The sequence below is a fragment of the Oncorhynchus masou genome, chromosome 12, assembly GCF_036934945.1.
Source record: "Oncorhynchus masou masou isolate Uvic2021 chromosome 12, UVic_Omas_1.1, whole genome shotgun sequence".
NCBI lineage: Eukaryota > Metazoa > Chordata > Actinopteri > Salmoniformes > Salmonidae > Oncorhynchus > Oncorhynchus masou.
Genome location: NC_088223.1, coordinates 67,416,117 through 67,440,909, shown reverse-complemented (window position 1 = coordinate 67,440,909; position 24,793 = coordinate 67,416,117). Strand labels below are relative to the sequence as shown.

At 46.3% G+C, this 24,793-nt stretch overlaps 1 protein-coding gene across 5 annotated transcripts in view; it reads right to left on the bottom strand.

The window, feature by feature from the left end:
* Positions 1–24,793, bottom strand: part of LOC135550700 (active breakpoint cluster region-related protein-like) — a 263,459-nt gene that overhangs the window by 120,724 nt on the left and 117,942 nt on the right. For all 5 annotated transcript variants that reach the window (XM_064981734.1, XM_064981735.1, XM_064981736.1 and 2 more), the window contains 2 exons: positions 5,184–5,291; positions 4,616–4,676 (listed from right to left, as the gene is read on the bottom strand). In XM_064981734.1, the coding sequence (XP_064837806.1) occupies positions 4,616–4,676; positions 5,184–5,291 (169 nt within the window). The remainder of the gene's footprint in view (positions 1–4,615; positions 4,677–5,183; positions 5,292–24,793) is intronic.

Genomic DNA, 24,793 nt, shown 5'->3' with positions numbered 1-24,793 from the left:
CTGTGTGTCTCTCTCTGTCTCTCTGTGTTTGTGTGTGCGTCTCTCTCTCTGTCTCTCTGTGTGTGTGCGTCTCTATCTCTCTGTTTCTCTGTGTGTGTGCGTCTCTCTGTGGGTCGTCTCTGTGTGTGTGTGTGTGCGTCTCTCTCTCTGTGTGTGTGTGTGTGCGTCCGTGCGTGTGTCTCTCTCTGTGTGTGCGCGTCCGTGCGTGTGTGTGCGCGTCCGTGCGTGTGTCTCTCTCTGTGTGTGCGCGCGTCCGCGTGTGTCTCTGTGTGCGCGCGTCCGTGCGTGTGTCTCTCTGTGTGCGTCCGTCGTGTCTCTCTGTGTGTGCGCGCGTCCGTGTGTGTGCGTGTGCGTGTGTCTCTCTCTGTGTGCGCGCGTCCGTGCGTGTGTGTGCGCGCGTCTCTGTGTGCGCGTCCGTGCGTGTCCTCTCTGTGCGTGTGTGCGTCTCTCTCTGTGTGTGCGCGTCCGTGCGTGTCTCTCTCTGTGTGCGCGTCCGTGCGTGTGTGCTCTGCGTCTGTGTGTGCGCGCGTCCGTGCGTGTCTCTCTGTGTGTGCTCCGTGTGTCTCTCTCTGTGTGTGCGTCCGTGCGTGTCTCTCTGTGTGTGCGTCCGTCCGTGTCTCTCTCTGTGTGCGCGTCGTGCGTGTCTCTCTCTGTGTGCGCGCGTCCGTGCGTGTCTCTCTCTGTGTGCGCGTCGGTGCGTCTCTCTCTGTGTGCGCGCGCCGTGCGTGTCTCTCTGTGTGCGCGTCCGTGCGTGTGTCTCTCTCTGTGTGTGCGCGCGTCCGTGCGTGTGTCTCTGTGTGTGCGTCCGTGCGTGTCTCTCTCTGTGTGCGCGTCCGTGCGTGTGTCTCTCTCTGTGTGCGCGCGCGTCCGTGCGTGTCTCTCTCTGTGTGCGCGCGCGTCCGTGCGCGTCTCTCTCTGTGTGTGCGCGCGCGTCCGTGTGTGTGTCTCTCTCTGTGTGTGCGCGTCCGTGCGTGTCTCTCTCTCTGTGTGCGCGCGTCCGTCGCGTCCTGTGCGTGTCTCTCTCTCTGTGTGTGCGCGCGTCCGTGCGTGTCTCTCTCTCTGTGTGTGCGCGCGTCCGTGCGTGTCTCTCTCTCTGTGTGCGCGCGTCCGTGCGTCTCTCTCTGTGTGCGCGTCCGCGTCTCTCTGTGCGTCCGTGTGTCTCTCTGTGTGCGCGCGTCCGTGCGTCTCTCTCTGTGTGCGCGTCCGTGCGTGTCTCTCTCTGTGTGCGCGTCCGTTCGTGTCTCTCTCTGTGTGCGCGTACGTGCGTGTCTCTCTCTGTGTGCGCGTACGTGCGTGTCTCTCTCTGTGTGCGCGTCCGTGCGTCTCTCTCTCTGTGTGCGCGTCCGTGCGTCTCTCTCTCTGTGTGTGTGTCCGTGCGACTCTCTCTCTGTGTGTGTGCGACTCTCTCTCTGTGTGTGTGCGACTCTCTCTCTGTGTGTGTGTGTGTGCGCGCGTCCGTGCGTGTCTCTCTCTGTGTGTGCGCGCGTCCGTGCGTGTGTCTCTCTCTGTGTGTGCGCGCGTCCGTGCGTGTGTCTCTCTCTGTGTGCGCGCGTCCGTGCGTGTCTCTCTCTGTGTGCGCGTCCGTGCGTGTCTCTCTCTGTGTGTGCGCGCGTCCGTGCGTGTCTCTCTCTGTGTGCGCGCGTCCGTGCGTGTCTCTCTCTGTGTGCGCGCGTCCGTGCGTGTCTCTCTCTGTGTGTGCGTGTCTCTCTCTGCGTCCGTGCGTGTCTCCGTCTCTGTGTGCGCGTCCGTGCGTGTCTCTGTGTGTGCGTCCGTGCGTTTCTCTCTGTGCGCGCGTCCGTGCGTGTCTCTCTCTGTGCGCGCGTCCGTGCGTGTCTCTCTCTGTGCGCGCGTCCGTGCGTGTCTCTGTGTGTGCCTCCGTGCGTCTCTCTCTCTGTGTACGCCTCCGTGCGTCTCTCTCTCTGTGTGCGCCTCCGTGCGTCTCTCTCTCTGTGTGTGCGCGCCTCCGTGCGTGTCTCTCTCTGTGTGCGCGCGTCCGTGCGTGTCTCTCTCTGTGTGCGCGTCCGTGTCTCCCTCTGTGTGCGCGCGTCCGTGTCTCCCTCTGTGTGCGCGCGTCCGTGCGTGTCTCTGTGTGCGCGCGTCCGTGCGTGTCTCTCTCTGTGTGCGCGTCCGTGCGTGTCTCTCTCTGTGTGCGCGTCCGTGCGTGTCTCTCTCTGTGTGCGCGTCCGTGCGTGTCTCTCTCTGTGTGCGCGCGTCCGTGCATCTCTCTCTGTGTGCGCGCGTCCGTGCGTCTCTCTCTGTGTGCGCGCGTCCGTGCGTGTGTCTCTGTGTGTAAGCGCGTCCGTGCGTGTCTCTCTCTGTGTGTGCGCGCGTCCGTGCGTGTGTCTCTCTCTGTGTGTGCGCGTCCGTGCGTGTGTCTCTCTCTGTGTGTGCGTGTGTCTCTCTCTGTGTGTGCGCGTGTCCGTGCGTGTGTCTCTCTCTGTGTCCGTGCGTGTGTCTCTCTCTGTGTGCGCGCATCCGTGCGTCTCTCTCTGTGTGTGCGCACGTCCGTGCGCGTCTCTCTCTGTGCGCGTCTCTGTGTGTGCGCGCGTCCGTGCGCATCTCTCTCTGTGCGCGTCTCTCTCTGCGCGTCTCTCTCTGTGCGTGCGCGCGTCCGTGCGCGTCTCTCTCTGTGCGTGCGCGCGCGTCTCTGTGCGTGCGCGCGTCCGTGCGCGTCTCTCTCTGTGCGCGCGTCCGTGCGCGTCTCTCTCTGTGCGGGCGTCCGTGCGCGTCTCTCTCTGTGCGGGCGTCCGTGCATGTCTCTCTGTGCGTGTCTCTCTCTGTGCGTGTCTCTCTCTGTGCGTGTCTCTCTCTGTGCGTGTCTCTCTCTGTGCGTGTCTCTCTCTGTGTGCGTGTCTCTCTCTGTGTGCGTGTCTCTCTCTGTGTGCGTGTCTCTCTCTGTGTGCGCGTCCGTGCGTGTCTCTCTCTGTGTGCGCGTCCGTGCGTCTCTCTCTCTGTGTGCGCGTCCGTGCGTCTCTCTCTCTGTGTGCGTGTCCGTGCGTGTCTCTCTGTGTGCGCGTCCGTGCGTGTCTCTCTGTGCGTGTCTCTCTGTGCGTCCGTGCGTGTCTCTCTGTGCGTCCGTCTCCCTCCCTCCCTCCCCACCTGGCCAACATTCTGTGAAATTGTATAGCGCCAAATTCAAAATACAGAAATCGTAATAGTAAACATTCATGAAAATACAAGTGTCATACATAATTTAAAAGCTTAACTTCTTGTTAATCCAGGCGTTTTGTCAGATTTCAAAAAGGCTTTATGGCGAAAGCACACCATGCTATTATCTGAGGACAGCGCCCTGCACACAAAAGCATTACATACATTTTTCAACCAAGCAGATGCATCACGAAAGTCAGAAATAGCAATAAAATAAATAACTTACCTTTGAAAATCTTCATCTGGTTGCAATCACAAGGGTCCCAGCTACATAAAAAATGGTCCTTTTGTTCGATAAAGTAAAAAGTAAGTTTCAATGGCGCGCTTGACTCAGTAATCCACCGGTTTCTCTCGTTCAAAATGCATACAAAATGAACACAAAAGTTACCAATAAACTTCTTCTAAACAAGTCAAACGTTCCTAATCAATCTTCAGGTACCCTATTATGTAAATAAAATATCAAATTCAAGACGAAGAATACCGGAGACCGTTACCGGAGATAAATAGCGAAGCGCGTGCACTAATCGGAACACGCTACAAACACTACAGCCAAAAGGGGATCCACTTAGAAAAACTACAAAGTCTAGCTAATTTTTCAAAAAACAAGCCTGGAACTCTTTCTAACGACTGTTGACATCTAGTGGAATCCCTAGGAACTGCAATCTGGGAGGACTTCCTTTTTATATTCCCATTCCCAGCTATTGCAATCAGAGGTGAGCTGAAAAAAAATAATTCTGGATGGATTGTCCTTGGGTTTTCACCTGGCATATCCGTTCTGTTATACTCATAGACATAATTTTAACAGTTTTGGAATCTTTAGAATGTTTTCTAATACCAATGCATACCCTAGCTTCTTGGCCTGAGTAACAGGCAGTTTACTTTGGGCACCTCATTCATCCAAACACTGCCCCCTAGCTCGAAGAAGTTAAAGGTCCAATACAGCGGTTTTATATCAATATAAAATATTTCTGGGTAACAATTGAGTATCTTAGTGTAATAGATTTCTATTCAAATGGGAAAAAAATGCTTTTAAGCAAAAAATGATTTATAAAGCAAGTAGTTTGCTAGGACTGTCTTGGAGTGGGGAGGGGCAAACTAAAGACTCGCTGTTATCGGAGAGAGGTTTGGAAATCTCTTTGTTATTGATACATTAACCAATTCAACGCATGGTGAGGTCACCATGGAAAGTCAAAACTCCCGCCCTGTGTAGATTGTATTTTCAACCAGCAACTATTAGAAAATAACACCGATACATTTTTTTCCACACTTTTACAGTGTTAGATTAATCAGCTGTTGTACAATATTATTTAAAACACAGGAAAAACATAATATTGACTGCATCAGTCCTTTAAAAGAGCCATAGCAGCTTCAGTACCTTCAGACACACACATCCATTATATTTATGTTTTTTTACTCTGTAAAATCAACAAATGTTTTTTTAAAGTTATTAAAGAACGCATCTCTTTACCTTCCATGGTGACATTTGTGGTACAGTCCTTAGAGTCCTTGGGTCCCTTTACTTTCAGGTTCTGGAAGAAAATGTATGATTTGTGATTACTGGTATATTACAGTTTTTGCAGTATAGGAATTTAGCAGTATAGGAATAGGGTATAGAAGCAGGACACAAGCACACAAACAAACAGCCTGACTGAGGCAGAGTTGAGCTGAGAGGACTAATGAAGAGGAATGGGGCTGCAGCAGCAGGGCTGGACAAACACACACAACAAATATACACACACAACTCACTATATGAGTACAGATTGCAGCACTCACAACTGATATAATTGACGGCTGGGTATAGAAGAGGACACAAGCACACAAACAAACAGACACAAACAGCCTGACTGAGGCAGAGTTGAGCTGAGAGGACGAATGAAGAGGAATGGGGCTGCAGCAGCAGACTGCAGGGCTGGACAAACACACACAACAAATATACACACAGACTATATGAGTACAGATTGAGACTCACAACTGATATAATTGAGAGAGAGCGAGAGAGAGCGAGAGAGAGCGAGAGAGAGAGAGTCTGCACTTACCTCAGAGATCTTCTGGAACTGGGTGTTGGCCTGGCTGCATTTCTCTGCTGTCTCCACCGCTGTCTTGTAGTTGTCAACAAAGGCCTTGTACACCCCCAGCTGGCTGGCCTGGAGCACAGAGGAGAGGACACAATATTAACACAGTGGAGAGAGATAGAGGAGGATGAGAATGAAAGATGGCATCTGGAAGAAAAATAATACTAAGTCAAATCAAATGTTATTTGTCACATGTGAAGAATACAACAGTGTAGATTCTTACTTACAAGCACTTAACCAACAATGCAGTTCAAGAAAAAGAGCTAAGAAACTTTTATTTTATTTAGTAAATATTAACAACAATAACAATAACGAGGCTATATACAGGGGGTAACGGTACCGAGTCAATGTGCGGGGGTACAGGTTAGTCGAGGTAATTTGTACATGTAGGTACAGTAGGGTGAAGTGACTATGCATAGATAATAAACAGTGAGTAGCAGCAGTGTAAAAACAAAGGGGAGGGGGGTCAGGGTCAATGTAAATAGTCCAGGTGGCCATTTGATTCATTGTTCAGCAGTCTTATGGCTTGGGGTAGAAGCTGTTAAGCAGCCTTTTGGCTGAGACTTAGTGATCCGGTACCGCTTGATGTGCAGTAGCAGAGAGAACAGTCTATGATTTGGGTGACTGGAGTCGTTGACAATTTTTTGAGCCTTCCTCTGACACCACCTAGTATTTAGGTCCTGGATGTCAGGAAGCTTGACCCCAGTGATGTGCTGGGCCGTACGCATTACCCTCTGTAGTGCCTTAAGGTCGGAGGCCGAGCAGTTGCCATACCAGGCGGTGATGCAACCGGTCAGGATGCTCTTGATGGTGCAGCTGTAGAACTTTCTGAGGATCTGGGGACCCATGCCAAGTCTCCTGAGGGGGAAAAGGTGTTGTTGTGCCCTCTTCACGACTGTGTTGGTGTGTTTGGACCATGATAGTTCGTTGGTGATGTGGACACCAAGGAACTTGAAACTCTCGACACGCTCCCCTACAGCCCCGTCGATGTTAATGAGGGCGTGTTCGGCCCGACTTTTCCTGTAGTACTTGATAAGCCCCTTTGTCTTGCTCATGTTGAGGGAGAGGTTGTTGTCCTGGCACCACATTGCCAGGTCTCTTACCTCCTCCCTATAGGCTGTCCCATCGTTGTCGATGATCAGGCCTACCACTGTTGTGATGTCAGCAAACTTAATGATGGTGTTGGAGTCGGCCACTCAGTCGTGGGTGAACAGGGAGTACAGGAGGGGACTAAACACGCACCCCTGGGGGGCCCCAGTGTTAAGGATCAGCATGGCAGATGTGTTGTTACCCACCCTTACTACCTGGGGGCGGCCATTCAGGAAGTCTAGGATCAAGTTGCAGAAGGAGGTGCTGAGTCCCAGGGTCCTTAGCTTAGTGATGAGGTTTGAGGGCACTATGGTGTTGAACGCTGAGCTGTAGTAAATGAACAAGCTCCAGCTTGCTATACAGGGTAAAGCTCCAGCTTGCTATACAGGGTAAAGCTCCAGCTTGCTATACAGTGTAAAGCTACAGCTTGCTATACAGTGTAAAGCTACAGCTTGCTATACAGTGTAAAGCTACAGCTTGCTATACAGGGTAAAGCTACAGCTTGCTATACAGGGTAAAGCTACAGCTTGCTATACAGGGTAAAGCTACAGCGTGCTATACAGGGTAAAGCTACAGCGTGCTATACAGGGTAAAGCTACAGCGTGCTATACAGGGTAAAGCTACAGCTTGCTATACAGTGGCTACAGCTAAAGCTACAGCGTGCTATACAGGGTAAAGCTACAGCGTGCTATACAGGGTAAAGCTACAGCTTGCTATACAGGGTAAAGCTACAGCTTGCTATACAGGGTAAAGCTACAGCTTGCTATACAGGGTAAAGCTACAGCTTGCTATACAGTCTAAAGGTAAAGCACAGCTTGCTATACAGGGTAAAGCTACAGCTTGCTATACAGGGTAAAGCTAAAGCTACAGCTTGCTATACAGGGTAAAGCTACAGCTTGCTATACAGGGTAAAGCTACAGCTTGCTATACAGGGTAAAGCTACAGCTTGCTATACAGGGTAAAGCTACAGCTTGCTATACAGGGTAAAGCTACAGGGTAAAGCTACAGCTTGCTATACAGGGTAAAGCTACAGCTTGCTATACGGGGTAAAGCTACAGCTTGCTATAGTGTAAAGCAACAGGCTATACGTAAAGCTACAGCTTGCTATACGGGGTAAAGCTACAGCTTGCTATACAGTCTAAAGCTACAGCTTGCTATACAGTCTAAAGCTACAGCTTGCTATACAGTGTAAAGCTACAGCTTGCTATACAGTGTAAAGCTACAGCTTGCTATACAGTGTAAAGCTACAGCTTGCTATACAGTCTAAAGCTACAGCGTGCTATACAGTCTAAAGCTACAGCGTGCTATACAGGGTAAAGCTACAGCTTGCTATACAGGGTAAAGCTACAGCTTGCTATACAGGGTAAAGCTACAGCTTGCTATACAGGGTAAAGCTACAGCTTGCTATACAGGGTAAAGCTACAGCTTGCTATACAGGGCAACAGCTAAAAAGCTACAGCTTGCTATACAGTCTAAAGTTACAGCTTGCTATACAGTCTAAGCTACAGCTTGCTATACAGTCTAAAGCAACAGCTTGCTATACAGTGTAAAGCTACAGCTTGCTATACAGGGTAAAGCTACAGCTTGCTATACAGGGTAAAGCTACAGCTTGCTATACAGGGTAAAGCTACAGCTTGCTATACAGGGTAAAGCTATACAGGGTAAAGCTACAGCTTGCTATACAGGGTAAAGCTACAGCTTGCTATACAGGGTAAAGCTACAGCTTGCTATACAGGGTAAAGCTACAGCTTTGCTATACAGGGCTAAAGCTAAAGCTACAGCTTGCTATACAGGGTAAAGCTACAGCTTGCTATACAGGGTAAAGCTACAGCTTGCTATACAGGGTAAAGCTACAGCTTGCTATACAGGGTAAAGCTACAGCTTACTAGGGTAAAGCTACAGCTTGCTATACAGGGTAAAGCTACAGCGTGCTATACAGGGTAAAGCTACAGCTTGCTATACAGGGTAAAGCTACAGCTTGCTATACAGGTAAAGCTACAGCTTGCTATACAGGGTAAAGCTAAATACAGGGTAAAGCTACAGCTTGCTATACAGGGTAAAGCTACAGCTTGCTATACAGGGTAAAGCTACAGCTTGCTATACAGGGTAAAGCTACAGCTTGCTATACAGGGTAAAGCTACAGCTTGCTATACAGGGTAAAGCTACAGCTTGCTATACAGGGTAAAGCTACAGCTTGCTATACAGGGTAAAGCTACAGCTTGCTATACAGGGTAAAGCTACAGCTTGCTATACAGGGTAAAGCTACAGCTTGCTATACAGTAAAGCTACAGCTTGCTATACAGGGTAGCTACAGCTTGCTATGCTATACAGGGTAAAGCTACAGCTTGCTATACAGGGTAAAGCTACAGCTTGCTATACAGCTTGCTATACGGGGTAAAGCTACAGCTTGCTATAGGGGTAAAGCTACAGCTATACAGTAAAGCTAGCTTGCTATACAGTCTAAAGCTACAGCTACTATACAGTGTAAAGCTACAGCTTGCTATACAGTGTAAAGCTACAGCTTGCTATACAGTATAAAGCTACAGCTACAGTGTAAAGCTACAGCTTGCTATACAGTCTAAAGCTACAGCTATACAGTAAAGCTACAGCGTGCTATACAGGGTAAAGCTACAGCGTGCTATACAGGGTAAAGCTACAGCTTGCTATACAGGGTAAAGCTACAGCTTGCTATACAGCTACAGCTTGCTATACAGGGTAAAGCTACAGCTTGCTATACAGTGTAAAGCTTGCTATACAGTCTAAAGCTACAGCTTGCTATACAGTCTAAGTAAAGCTATACAGTCTAAAGCAACAGCTTGCTATACAGTGTAAAGCTACAGCTTGCTATACAGTGTAAAGCTACAGCTTGCTATACAGTCTAAAGCTACAGCTATACAGTGTAAAGCTACAGCTTGCTATACAGGGTAAAGCTACAGCTGCTAAAGGGTAAAGCTACAGCTTGCTATACAGGGTAAAGCACAGCTTGCTATACAGGTAAAGCTACAGCTTGCTATACAGGGTAAAGCTACAGCTTGCTATACAGGGTAAAGCTAAGCTTGCTATACAGGGTAAAGCTACAGCTTGCTATACAGGGTAAAGCTACAGCTTGCTATACAGTCTAAAGCAGCTTGCTATACAGTACAGCAGCTTGCTATACAGTCTAAAGCTACAGCTTGCTATACAGTCTAAAGCTACAGCTTGCTATACAGTCTAAAGCTCCAGCTTGCTATACAGTGTAAAGCTACAGCTTGCTATACAGGGTAAAGCTACAGCGTGCTATACAGGGTAAAGCTACAGCGTGCTATACAGGGTAAAGCTACAGCGTGCTATACAGGGTAAAGCTACAGCTGCTGCTATACAGGGTAAAGCTACAGCTTGTAAAGCTACAGCTTGCTATACAGGGTAAAGCTACAGCGTGCTATACAGGGTAAAGCTACAGCGTGCTATACAGGGTAAAGCTACAGCGTGCTATACAGGGTAAAGCTACAGCGTGCTATACAGGGTAAAGCTCCAGCTTGCTATACAGGGTAAAGCTCCAGCTTGCTATACAGTCTAAAGCTACAGCTTGCTATACAGTCTAAAGCAACAGCTTGCTATACAGTGTAAAGCAACAGCTTGCTATACAGGGTAAAGCTACAGCTTGCTATACAGGGTAAAGCTACAGCTTGCTATACAGGGTAAAGCTACAGCTTGCTATACAGGGTAAAGCTACAGCTTGCTATACAGGGTAAAGCTACAGCTTGCTATACAGGGTAAAGCAGGGTAAAGCTACAGCTTGCTATACAGGGTAAAGCTACAGCTTGCTATACAGGGTAAAGCTACAGCTTGCTATACAGGGTAAAGCTACAGCGTGCTATACAGGGTAAAGCTACAGCTTGCTATACAGGGTAAAGCTACAGCTTGCTATACAGGGTAAAGCTACAGCTTGCTATACAGGGTAAAGCTACAGCTTGCTATACAGGGTAAAGCTACAGCTTGCTATACAGGGTAAAGCTACAGCTTGCTATACAGGGTAAAGCTACAGCTTGCTATACAGGGTAAAGCTACAGCTTGCTATACGGGGTAAAGCTACAGCTTGCTATACAGTGTAAAGCAACAGCTTGCTATACAGGGTAAAGCAACAGCTTGCTATACGGGGTAAAGCTACAGCTTGCTATACAGTCTAAAGCTACAGCTTGCTATACAGTCTAAAGCTACAGCGTGCTATACAGTGTAAAGCTACAGCTTGCTATACAGTGTAAAGCTACAGCTTGCTATACAGTATAAAGCTACAGCGTGCTATACAGTGTAAAGCTACAGCTTGCTATACAGGGTAAAGCTACAGCTTGCTATACAGGGTAAAGCTACAGCTTATACAGTGCTAAAGCTACAGCTTGCTATACAGGGTAAAGCTACAGCTTGCTATACAGGGTAAAGCTACAGCTTGCTATACAGGGTAAAGCTACAGCTTGCTATACAGGGTAAAGCTACAGCTTAAAGCTACAGCTTGCTATACCGGGTAAAGCTACAGCTTGCTATACAGTGTAAAGCTACAGCTTGCTATACAGGGTAAAGCTACAGCTTGCTATACAGGGTAAAGCTACAGCTTGCTATACAGTGTAAAGCTTGCTACAGCTTGCTATACAGGGTAAAGCTACAGCTTGCTATACAGGGTAAAGCTACAGCGTGCTATACAGGGTAAAGCTACAGCTTGCTATACAGGGTAAAGCTACAGCGTGCTATACAGGGTAAAGCTACAGCGTGCTATACAGGGTAAAGCTCCAGCTTGCTATACAGGGTAAAGCTAAATACAGCTACAGCTTGCTATACAGGCTCAGCTTGCTATACAGTCTAAAGCTACAGCTTGCTATACAGGGTAAGCTACAGCTTGCTATACAGGGTAAAGCTACAGCTTGCTATACAGGGTAAAGCTACAGCTTGCTATACAGGGTAAAGCTACAGCGTATACAGCTACAGCTTGCTATACAGGGTAAAGCTCCAGCTTGCTATACAAAAGCTCAGCTTGCTATACAGTAAAGCTACAGCTTGCTATACAGTCTAAAGCTACAGCTTGCTATACAGGGTAAAGCAACAGCTTGCTATACAGGGTAAAGCTACAGCTTGCTATACAGGGTAAAGCTACAGCTTGCTATACAGGGTAAAGCTACAGCTTGCTATACAGGGTAAAGCTACAGCTTGCTATACAGGGTAAAGCTACAGCTTGCTATACAGGGTAAAGCTAAAGCTACAGCTTGCTATACAGGGTAAAGCTACAGCTTGCTATATAAAGCTAGAGCTTGCTATACAGGGTAAAGCTACAGCTTGCTATACAGGGTAAAGCTACAGCTTGCTATACAGGGTAAAGCTACAGCTTGCTATAAAGCTACAGCTTGCTATACAGGGTAAAGCTACAGCTTGCTATACAGGGTAAAGCTACAGCTTGCTATACAGGGTAAAGCTACAGCTTGCTATACAGGGTAAAGCTACAGCTTAAAGCTATACAGGGTAAAGCTACAGCTTGCTATACAGGGTAAAGCTACAGCTTGCTATACAGGTAAAGCTACAGCTTGCTATACAGGGTAAAGCTACAGCTTGCTATACAGTAAAGCTACAGCTTGCTATACAGTCTAAAGCTTGCTATACAGGGTAAAGCTACAGCTATACAGTGTAAAGCTACAGCTTGCTATACAGTATAAAGCTACAGCTTGCTATACAGGTAAAGCTACAGCTTGCTATACAGTCTAAAGCTACAGCGTGCTATACAGTCTAAAGCTACAGCGTGCTATACAGTGTAAAGCTACAGCTTGCTATACAGCTATACAGGTAAAGCTACAGCTTGCTATACAGGGTAAAGCTACAGCTTGCTATACAGGGTAAAGCTACAGCTTGCTATAGGGTAAAGCTACAGCTTGCTATACAGGGTAAAGCTACAGCTTGCTATACGGGGTAAAGCTATACAGGGTAAAGCTACAGCTATACAGTCTAAAGCTACAGCTTGCTATACAGTGTAAAGCTACAGCTTGCTATACAGGGTAAAGCTACAGCTTGCTATACAGGGTAAAGCTACAGCTTGCTATACAGGGTAAAGCTACAGCTTGCTATACAGGGTAAAGCTACAGCTTGCTATACAGGGTAAAGCTACAGCTTGCTATACAGGGTAAAGCTACAGCTTGCTATACAGGGTAAAGCTACAGCTTGCTATACAGGGTAAAGCTACAGCTTGCTATACAGGGTAAAGCTACAGCTTGCTATACAGGGTAAAGCTACAGCTTGCTATACAGGGTAAAGCTACAGCTTGCTATACAGGGTAAAGCTACAGCTTGCTATACAGGGTAAAGCTACAGCTTGCTATACAGGGTAAAGCTACAGCTTGCTATACAGTCTAAAGCTACAGCTTGCTATACAGGCTAAAGCTACAGCTTGCTATACAGCTACAGCTTGCTATACAGGGTAAAGCTACAGCTTGCTATACATGTAAAGCTACAGTATACAGCTACAGCTTGCTATACAGGGTAAAGCTACAGCTTGCTATACAGGGTAAAGCAGGGTACAGCTTGCTATACAGGGTAAAGCTACAGCTTGCTATACAGGGTAAAGCTACAGCTTGCTATACAGGGTAAAGCTACAGCTTGCTAAAGCTACAGCTTGCTATACAGCTTGCTATACAGGGTAAAGCTACAGCTTGCTATACAGGGTAAAGCTACAGCTTGCTATACAGGGTAAAGCTACAGCTTGCTATACAGGGTAAAGCTACAGCTTGCTATACAGGGTAAAGCTACAGCTTGCTATACAGGGTAAAGCTACAGCTTGCTATACAGGGTAAAGCTACAGCTTGCTATACAGGGTAAAGCTACAGCTTGCTATACAGGGTAAAGCTACAGCTTGCTATACAGGGTAAAGCTACAGCTTGCTATACAGGGCTACAGCTTGCTATACAGGGTAAAGCTACAGCTTGCTATACAGGGTAAAGCTACAGCTTGCTATACAGGGTAAAGCTACAGCTTGCTATACAGGGTAAAGCTACAGCTTGCTATACAGGGGTAAAGCTACAGCTTGCTACAGCTTGCTATACAGGGTAAAGCTACAGCTTGCTATACAGTGTAAAGCAACAGCTTGCTATACGGGGTAAAGCTACAGCTTGCTATACAGGGTAAAGCTACAGCTTGCTATACAGGGTAAAGCTACAGCTATACAGGGTAAAGCTACAGCTGCTATACAGTCTAAAGCTACAGCGTGCTATACAGGGTAAAGCTACAGCTTGCTATACAGGGTAAAGCTACAGCTTGCTATACAGGGTAAAGCTACAGCTTGCTATACAGGGTAAAGCTACAGCTTGCTATACAGGGTAAAGCTACAGCTTGCTATACAGGGTAAAGCTACAGCTTGCACTACAGGGTAAAGCTACAGCTTGCTATACAGGGTAAAGCTACAGCTTGCTATACAGGGTAAAGCTACAGCTTGCTATACAGGGTAAAGCTACAGCTTGCTATACAGGGTAAAGCTACAGCTTGCTATACAGGGTAAAGCTACAGCTTGCTATACAGGGTAAAGCTACAGCTTGCTATACAGGGTAAAGCTACAGCTTGCTATACAGGGTAAAGCTACAGCTTGCTATACAGTGTAAAGCAACAGCTTGCTATACGGGGTAAAGCTACAGCTTGCTATACAGGGTAAAGCTACAGCTTGCTATACAGTCTAAAGCTACAGCTTGCTATACAGGGTAAAGCTACAGCTTGCTATACAGTCTAAAGCTACAGCTATACAGGGTAAAGCTACAGCTTGCTATACAGGGTAAAGCTTGCTACAGCTTGCTATTGCTATACAGGGTAAAGCTACAGCTTGCTATACAGGGTAAAGCTATACAGCAGCTTGCTATACAGGGTAAAGCTACAGCTTGCTATACAGGGTAAAGCTACAGCTTGCTAAAGCTACAGGGTAACAGCTACAGCTTGCAATACAGGGTAAAGCTACAGCTTGCTATACAGGGTAAAGCTACAGCTTGCTATACTACAGCTTGCTATACAGGGTAAAGCTACAGCTTGCTATACAGGGTAAAGCTACAGCTTGCAATACAGGGTAAAGCTACAGCTTGCTATACAGGTAAAGCTACAGCTTGCTATACAGGGTAAAGCTACAGCTTGCTATACAGGGTAAAGCTACAGCTTGCTATACAGGGTAAAGCACAGCTTGCTATACAGGGTAAAGCTACAGCTTGCAATACAGAGTAAAGCTACAGCTTGCTATACAGGGTAAAGCTACAGCTTGCTATAGGAGTAAGCTACAGCTTGCTAAAGCTACAGCTTGCTATACAGGGTAAAGCTACAGCGTGCAATACAGAGTAAAGCTACAGCTTGCTATACAGGGTAAAGCTACAGCTTGCTATACAGGGTAAAGCTACAGCTTGCTATACAGGGTAAAGCTACAGCTTGCTATACAGGGTAAAGCTACAGCTTGCTATACAGGGTAAAGCTACAGCTTGCTATACTATGTAAAGCTACAGCTTGCTATACAGGGTAAAGCTACAGCTTGCTATACTATGTAAAGCTACAGCTTGCTATACAGGGTAAAGCTACAGCTTGCTATATGGGGTAAAGCTACAGCTTGCTATACGGGGTAAAGCAACGGCTTGCTATACAGTCTAAAGCAACAGCTTGCTATACAGTCTAAAGCAACAGCTTGCTATACAGGGTAAAGCTACAGCTTGCTATACAGGGTAAAGCTACAGCTTGCTATACAGGGTAAAGCTACAGCTTGCTATACAGGGTAAAGCTACAGCTTGCTATACAGGGTAAAGCTACAGCGTGCAATACAGGGTAAAGCTACAGCTTGCTATACAGGGTAAAGCTACAGCTTGCTATACAGGGTAAAGCTACAGCTTGCTATACAGTGTAAAGCAACAGCTTGCTATACAGTGTAAAGCAACAGCTTGCTATACAGGGTAAAGCTACAGCTTGCTATACAGGGTAAAGCTACAGCTTGCTATACGGGGTAAAGCTACAGCTTGCTATACGGTGTAAAGCAACAGCTTGCTATACAGGTAAAGCTACAGCTTGCTATACAGTGTAAAGCTACAGCTTGCTATACAGTGTAAAGCAACAGCTTGCTATACGGGGTAAAGCTACAGCTTGCTATACGGGGTAAAGCTACAGCTTGCTATACGGGGTAAAGCTACAGCTTGCTATACAGTCTAAAGCTACAGCTTGCTATACAGTGTAAAGCTACAGCTTGCTATACAGTGTAAAGCTACAGCTTGCTATACAGGGTAAAGCTACAGCTTGCTATACAGGGTAAAGCTACAGCTTGCTATACAGGGTAAAGCTACAGCTTGCTATACAGGGTAAAGCTACAGCTTGCTATACAGGGTAAAGCTACAGCTTGCTATACAGGGTAAAGCTACAGCTTGCTATACAGGGTAAAGCTACAGCTTGCTATACAGGGTTAAAGCTACAGCTTGCTATACAGCTAAAGCTACAGCTTGCTATACAGGGTAAAGCTACAGCTTGCTATACAGGGTAAAGCTACAGCTTGCTATACAGGGTAAAGCTACAGCTTGCTATACAGGGTAAAGCTACAGCTTGCTATACAGGGTAAAGCTACAGCTTGCTATACAGGGTAAAGCTACAGCTTGCTATACAGGGTAAAGCTACAGCTTGCTATACGGGGTAAAGCTACAGCTTGCTATACGGGGTAAAGCTACAGCTTGCTATACGGGGTAAAGCTACAGCTTGCTATACGGGGTAAAGCAACAGCTTGCTATACAGTCTAAAGCAACAGCTTGCTATACAGTGTAAAGCTACAGCTTGCTATACAGGGTAAAGCTACAGCTTGCTATACAGGGTAAAGCTACAGCTTGCTATACAGGGTAAAGCTACAGCTTGCTATACAGGGTAAAGCTACAGCTTGCTATACAGGGTAAAGCTACAGCGTGCAATACAGGGTAAAGCTACAGCTTGCTATACAGGGTAAAACTACAGCTTGCTATACAGGGTAAAGCTACAGCTTGCTATACAGTGTAAAGCAACAGCTTGCTATACAGTGTAAAGCAACAGCTTGCTATACAGGGTAAAGCTACAGCTTGCTATACAGGGTAAAGCTACAGCTTGCTATACAGGGTAAAGCTACAGCTTGCTATACAGTACAGCTATAAAAGCTACAGCTTGCTATACGGTGTAAAGCAACAGCTAAACAGCAAACCTACAGCTTGCTATACAGGGTAAAAAGCTACAGCTTGCTATACAGCTTGCTATACGGGGTAAAGCTACAGCTTGCTATACAGTCTAAAGCTACAGCTTGCTATACAGTCTAAAGCTACAGCTTGCTATACAGGGTAAAGCTACAGCTTGCTATACAGGGTAAAGCTACAGCTTGCTATACAGGGTAAAGCTACAGCTTGCTATACAGGGTAAAGCTATACAGGGTAAAGCTACAGCTTGCTATACAGGGTAAAGCTACAGCTTGCTATACAGGGTAAAGCTACAGCTTGCTATACAGGGTAAAGCTACAGCTTGCTATACAGGGTAAAGCTACAGCTTGCTATACAGGGTAAAGCTACAGCTTGCTAACAGCTACAGCTTGCTATACAGGGTAAAGCTACAGCTTGCTATACAGGGTAAAGCTACAGCTTGCTATACAGGGTAAAGCTACAGGTAATACAGCTACAGCTTGCTATACAGGGTAAAGCTACAGCTTGCTATACAGGGTAAAGCTACAGCTTGCTATACAGGGTAAAGCTACAGCTTGCTATACAGGGTAAAGCTACAGCTTGCTATAAAGCTACAGCTTGCATACAGGGTAAAGCTACAGCTTGCTATACAGGGTAAAGCTACAGCTTGCTATACAGGGTAAAGCTACAGCTTGCTATACAGGGTAAAGCTACAGCTTGCTATACAGGGTAAAGCTACAGCTTGCTATACAGGGTAAAGCTACAGCTTGCTATACAGGGTAAAGCTACAGCTTGCTATACAGGGTAAAGCTACAGCTTGCTATACTTGCTAGGGTAAAGCTACAGCTTGCTATACAGGGTAAAGCTACAGCTTGCTATACAGGGTAAAGCTACAGCTTGCTATACAGGTAAAGCTACAGCTTGCTATACAGGGTAAAGCTACAGCTTGCTATACAGGTAAAGCTACAGCTTGCTATAAGGTAAAGCTACAGCTTGCTATACAGGGTAAAGCTACAGCTTGCTATACAGGGTAAAGCTACAGCTTGCTATACAGGGTAAAGCTACAGCTTGCTATACAGGTAAAGCTTTGCTATACAGGGTAAAGCTACAGCTTGCTATACAGGGTAAAGCTACAGCTTGCTATACAGGGTAAAGCTACAGCTTGCTATACAGGGTAAAGCTACAGCTTGCTATACAGGGTAAAGCTACAGCTTGCTATACAGGGTAAAGCTACAGCTTGCTATACAGGGTAAAGCTACAGCTTGCTAAAGCAACAGCTTGTAAAGCTACAGCTTGCTATACAGGGTAAAGCTACAGCTTGCTATACAGTGTAAAGCTACAGCTTGCTATACAGGGTAAAGCTACAGCTTGCTATACAGGGTAAAGCTCCAGCTTGCTATACAGGGTAAAGCTACAGCTACAGGCTAAAGCTACAGCTTGCTATACAGTAAAGCTACAGCTTGCTATACAGGGTAAAGCTACAGCTTGCTATACAGGGTAAAGCTACAGCTTGCTATACAGGGTAAAGCTACAGCTTGCTATACAGGGTAAAAAGCTACAGCTTGCTATACAGGGTAAAGCTACAGCTTGCTATACAGGGTAAAGCAACAGCTTGCTATACAGGGTAAAGCTACAGCTTGCTATACAGGGTAAAGCTACAGCTTGCTATACAGGGTAAAGCTACAGCTTGCTATACAGGGTAAAGCTACAGCTTGCTATACGGGGTAAAGCTACAGCTTGCTATACGGGGTAAAGCTACAGCTTGCTATACAGTCTAAAGCTACAGCGTGCTATACAGTGTAAAGCTACAGCTTGCTATACAGTGTAAAGCTACAGCTTGCTATACAGTGAAAAGCTACAGCTTGCTATACAGTCTAAAGCTACAGCTTGCTATACAGTCTAAAGCTATAGCGTGCTATACAGTGTAAAGCTTTAGAGATAGAGCACCACATTTATTCCATTGAAGTGATCCCTCCTGAGATGCTGAAGATGCCCCTCTCTCTCCCCCTTCTCCCCCCATCCTCTCTCTCCTCCTCCCTCCCTCTCCCCCTCCTCCTCCTCTCTCTCCCCCTCCTCCTCCTCTCTCTCCCCCTCCTCATCCTCTCTTTCCTCCTCATCCTCCCCTCCTCCCCCTCTCTCTGTCTCCTCCCCCCTTCTATCTGTCTCCTCCCCCTTCTATCTGTCTCCTCCCCCTTCTCTCTGTCTCCCCCCCCCCTCCCCCTCTCTCTGTCCCCCCTCTCTCTCCCCCCCCTCTCTGTCTCCTCCCCCCTCTCTGTCTCCCCCCCTCTCTCTGTCCCCCCCCCTCTCTGTGTCCCCCCCCCTCTCTCTGTGTCCCCCCCTCTCTCTGTCTCTCCCCCCTCTCTGTCTCCTCGCCCCCCCCCCCCCCTCTCTCGCCCCCCCTCTCTGTCCCCCCCCTCTCTGTCTCCCCCCCTCTCTCTGTCCCCCCCCCTCTCTCTGTCTCCTCCCCCTCTTTACATTGTAGTTTGGTGGCTCCCTCACAGACAGGCCTGTTTAAATAGTTAGTTGCCACGAGACACACACAGTGACTTGTGGACACGCACACACACACACACACACACACACACACACACACACACACACACACAAAGGTTGAATGGCAGGAACATGATTACCAGGATCTGGCTTCTCTACAGCATCCGCATGATGAATCAATGCTCAGGGCGGGGACAGACATCCCATCTCTGGATGGAGCGAAGTTCACCATGCATGTAGACATCATCTCATTATGGTCACTTTTTACCTTGTGACAGGTAGAGCTACATTTGCTGCAGCACAGTAATATAAATACTAATTTACCCATCTCCATCTGGCTTTTGGGGTCACCTTGTTTTTTGTTGTTGTAAATATATATTTATTTGTTTGTTCCAGCTGCAGAGTTTTAAAGCAGTCCAGCACGCTTACATCGCTGCTTTAAATCAGTGCATGCGCAAGCACTCTATCAATTCCATTCAAATTGCATCCAAAATAGATAATCCTGTTCTAGATTGATACAGTATAGGCCTGTATATAGATGTCCTAGCCTACCTCTTTCGGGTATTAAATGCAATGCAGTATTAGCCTTATATTAAGCTAATTAATTGTGGGTTATCCATAATAAGTGTTCAACTTCTAGCCTCTGGCTCTTGGGTAATACACAAGCACCTGTGCTTCGATGGCCTCTCCTTAAAAAAACACTCCTTAACTCTTGGAGTCCCAGGCAGGAACAGCTAGACTAGAATAGCTTGCTGTACATTTGTTCTTCTATTTGAACAGGGATGCAACCTCTTTTTTTCGGTATGTTTAATACAGCAGGCAATAGAACTTATGGGTAGTTCGAAAGAAGAGCGAACATGCGATGGCAGTAGGCTATAGCAGTCATTTATTCAGAGCCATAACCATTCAATCTTCATGAAGAGACGTGAAAGCCTTCCTCATCCAATTCTCATCCGTAACTCTACCAAGCCGACAAGCAAAGATGAACTGGTCGAGGCCAGCAAGATGTTTTGGCTACAGAAATTGACGATACAACAACGCAACATAAACATTGATCATCTCATCAAGGTTTTCCCTGTGGTCATAGAGCTGGGTGGAAGTGCGACTAAAAATGTAGTTTATATAAACATCAGCATTTGAATGTCTTTTTTCTTGTTATTTTATTGACGAAAGCTTAAAGACGTAGATTAAGAAATACTGTACTGCTGTTTTGAGTTAAAAATGTAACACTTTAGAGTACTTAAGCATTGAATACATTGCAAGTGGAGGGATTTTCACAACAGTAAAATCCCCAGGCTATAAAAAGTAAATTGTCCTGCTAATAGGAAACATTTTCATGATGGGCAACACCTGCTACAGTTGTGGAGACACAGCATCTTGTTAACATTCTTTATTGTAACCACAATGTCACACGTCACTTGCATCTACTTTTCTAATTACTTTAAGAGTTTGGGATTTACAAATGTGAGCTTTTCATTACTAGTTACATTGTTTAAGTTCGAACGAGCAGACTGTTTTTGTAGGATGTGACATTTTTGACCAGTTGCAATTAAGTAAGTAGGCCTACTACAAAAAAATCCTACTTGCAGTTGAAGTAGGAAGTTACCATACACTTAAATTGGAGTCATTAAAACAAATTTTTCAACCTCTCCACAAATGTCTTGTGAACAAACTATAGTTTTGGCAAGTCGAATAACGACCAAGTCTACCCCGCTCCCTACTCTACTGAACCACTGAGGCGTAACAAACACAAGTCCAACATTTATCGGAAACTGTTAAACTACCTGTTCACTACCCTCCTGCTCTCCGGGGATGTATAACTCAACCCTGGGCCTAACATCACCGAGCCAGCCTCAACCCTGTGCCTAACATCACCGAGCCAGCCTCAACCCTGTGCCTAACATCACCGAGCCAGCCTCAACCCTGTGCCTAACATCACCGAGCCAGCCTCAACCCTGGGCCTAACATCACCGAGCCAGCCTCAACCCTGTGCCTAACATCACCGAGCCAGCCTCAACCCTGTGCCTAACATCACCGAGCCAGCCTCAACCCTGGGCCTAACATCACCGAGCCAGCCTCAACCCTGGGCCAAACATCACCGAGCCAGCCTCAACCCTGTGCCTAACATCACCGAGCCAGCCTCAACCCTGTGCCTAACATCACCGAGCCAGCCTCAACCCTGGGCCTAACATCACCGAGCCAGCCTCAACCCTGGGCCAAACATCACCGAGCCAGCCTCAACCCTGGGCCTAACATCACCGAGCCAGCCTCAACCCTGGGCCTAACATCACCGAGCCAGCCTCAACCCTGGGCCTAACATCACCGAGCCAGCCTCAACCCTGTGCCTAACATCACCGAGCCAGCCTCAACCCTGGGCCTAACATCACCGAGCCAGCCTCAACCCTGGCCTAACATCACCGAGCCAGCCTCAACCCTGGGCCTAACATCACCGAGCCAGCCTCAACGCTGGGCCTAACATCACCGAGCCAGCGATACTCACCAGAGTGGAAAGCAGTGGATGTCCTCATCCACTGATCGTCGTCACTGTGGAAGTGGGTGAGTGCTATGGTCCCATGGTTTCTCTCGACTCACCCGACTCCAGGATAGATTTTGACTCTTCAAACATACCCAAGTCGCTATATGAGATCCCTGACCTGGCTTCTGGTACGCAAGCTGTTTTAATTAGTTCCCTGCATCCAGTGCAGGCGGGAGGGATTGTTAATTGCGCTACCGAACTGCCCCTAATCAAACTAAACAAAACGGCCTAAACCCAGCCGTCAGAAAACACAGAACATTTAACTTTTTTCAATGTGTCAATCACTCTCAAGTCATCTGGGACCCACGATCTAAGCGCAAGGGACTACTAGGGGGGCACTTGAACATTCGTAGTGTCCAAAAAGTGATCAAATTCAACATTACTCACAGACTCCAACCTTGACTTCCTCTGCCTGTCAGAGACACGGCTCCATAAAACCTCTCCATCTGCTGCTTTGATTGTGATTGGCTACAATGTTTTCAGGAGAGACAGGATGGTAGGAAGAAGAGGGGGTGTGATGATTTACATTAAAGAACATATCCGATGTAAATGAACTAGAACGTATTGGCCTGAACGTTACACTGTCTCCCCAAATGTCTTTTACCCTTATTGGAATGTATAGGTCACCTTCCACCAAAAGTGTGTTTTCTGATCAGTTTAATAACATGCTTATGGAATGTGACTTTGGGAAAGAGGTCATCTTAATGGGGGGATTTCAACATTAATTATGAAGACAGGTCTTGTAGGAAAATCCTCAAACGGATCACTAATACCTTTGACCTTACACAGCTAGATTAAGGGCCAACCAGGGTGACTTGTTGCTCTAAAACACAGGTTGATTTGGTGTTCAGTAATAAACCAGAAAGTGACTAAATCATTCAATAATGGTTACTGGGCTGTCTGATCATAATCTGACACTTATAGCCAGAAAGCTGTCTAAGAGCAGGTTTAACCTCTCTATTGTTAGAAAGCCGGATCAACTAAGTATACCTAAGTGTGAATTAAACTATTTTGAAAATGCAATTAAGGGAATTAACTGGAATGATCTCTTGACCTATACAGACGTGGAAGCTGATAGTCAGGTTTTTCTATCCACAATCCAGACTACAATAAATGGTTTCCTAAAGAAAATCAAATCCAAACCTGGCCAAAAGAGCACTCTTCCTTGGCTAAATGGAGAAATCTAGAAACTGATGAAAGAACGATATTATGCTCTAAAAACAGTCCTAATGTCCAAATTAGAGCATGACAGACATAGGTTTACCATGTTGAGAAATAAGGTGATGAAAGAAATCAGACAGGCCAAGGCAAACCTTTTTATTAACATAATTGGTGAAGCAAAGGGAAATTCTAAACTGATCTGGGAGAATCTAAAAGAGTTAACAGGGAAAGACCACAGTAACACTGCAAAAAGACTAGAAATCATAGTGAATAACAATCTAACACAGGATGCAGTCAGAATAGCAATAGCCTTCAATTCCTACTTTATTGACTCTGTCAGGGTACTGACACAGAACCCCTCCACTGGTTTCTTGGGCTCGTGCTAGTGAATGATGTTCAACCTGTCTTCATCATAAGGGACGTCTCTGAGTCAAAGGTGAACAAGGTGATTAGCTCACTAAAGAACTCTAAAGCCAAAGATGTATTTGGGCTGGACTCTACCTTTCTTAAAAACTACAAAGAGTCACTCATTGGCCCCATTACTAAGGTCACCAACACATCTATTGGTCTCGGGTGTTTCCAAGGGTATGGAAGTCGGCCATAATAACAGCCATCTTTAAATCGGGTGACCCTGCTGACGTGAGTAACTACAGGCCCATTAGTATACTACCGGTGGTGTCAAAGGTTGTTGAACAGTGTGCAGCAGAACAACTGATTGCCCACCTCAACAACAGCCCCTTCACATTACACTCCATGCAGTTTGGCTTCAGAGCAAAACACTCAGAAACACACAGAAACGGCCAACTGCTTTCTTCTGGAAAATGTGATGTCCAAGATGGACAAAGGGGGTGTTGTTGGGGCTGTGTTTCCGGACCTAAGGAAGGCTTTTGATACTGTTAACAATGAGATTATCATCACAAAATTGTCCAAGTTCAACTTTTCCCCTGATGCCTTGAGATGGATGAAATCATACCTTCAAGGCAGAACTCAGTGTGTCAGAGTGAGCAATGAGCTATCGCCCACTCTTAGCTATGATGTGGGCGTGCCCCAAGGGTCAATACTGGGGCCCCTCCTGTTCAGCCTGTACATTAATGATCTGCCTTCTGTCTGTACTGGATCTGAAGTTCAAATGTATGCAGATGATACAGTGATATATGTGCATGCAAAGATCAAACAACAAGCTGCACAAGAACTCTCTACTGTAATGGTCCAGGTTAGAAAGTGTCTCAGTGACTCGTGTTTGCATCTCAATGTGAAAAAAACTGTTTGCATGTTCTTCACAAAGAGGGCAACAGATGCTACTGAGCCAGAAGTCTATGTGTCAGGGGAGAAGCTCCAGGTGGTATATGATTTTAAGTACCTTGGCATCATACTTGATTCCAACCTCTCTTTTAAAAAGCATGTGAAAAAGGTAATTCAGATAACCAAATTCAACCTAGCTCATTTCCGATGTATACGAAATTGTTTGACTACAGAGGTAGCAAATCTGTAATTCAAATCTATGATACTCCCCCACTTAACATACTGCTTGACTAGGTGGGACCAAGCTTGCTGTACAACAACTATTCATTCTGTCTACAAACAGGCTCTCAAAGTGCTTGATTGGAAGCCCAATAGGCATCATCACTGTTACATCCTCAGAAAGCATGAGCTCCTGAGTTGGAAAAATCTTGTGCAATACACCGACGCATGTCTTGGGTTTTCTGTTTAACAAAAGTACTGAGTGGAGGCTCCTCCTCCAAACAGAAAACCCAAACATATGGCAGCAGATCCACAAGGTCTGCCATGAGAGGTGACTGTATAGTTCCCTTAAGGAAAAGCACCTTTAGTAAATCCGTTTTCTCTGTGAGAGCTTCCCATGTCTGGAATACACTGCCATCAGACACACATAACTGCACCACATATCACACTTTCACATAATGTATGAATACATGGCTAAAGGTCAATCAGATTTGTGATCATAATCCCTTGCTGTGTGTTGCCGCTTTCCATGTTGTCTGTAGCTTGTAAGGTGTGGAAACACTGTTGCTTTTATGAATTTTGTCTTGCTGCTTTTTGTTCTATGTTCTTCTGTCTGTATGCTACATCTTACTTGTCCTATATTGTTCTGTCTGTATGCTACGTATTACTTGTTCTATGTTGCTCTGTCTGTAT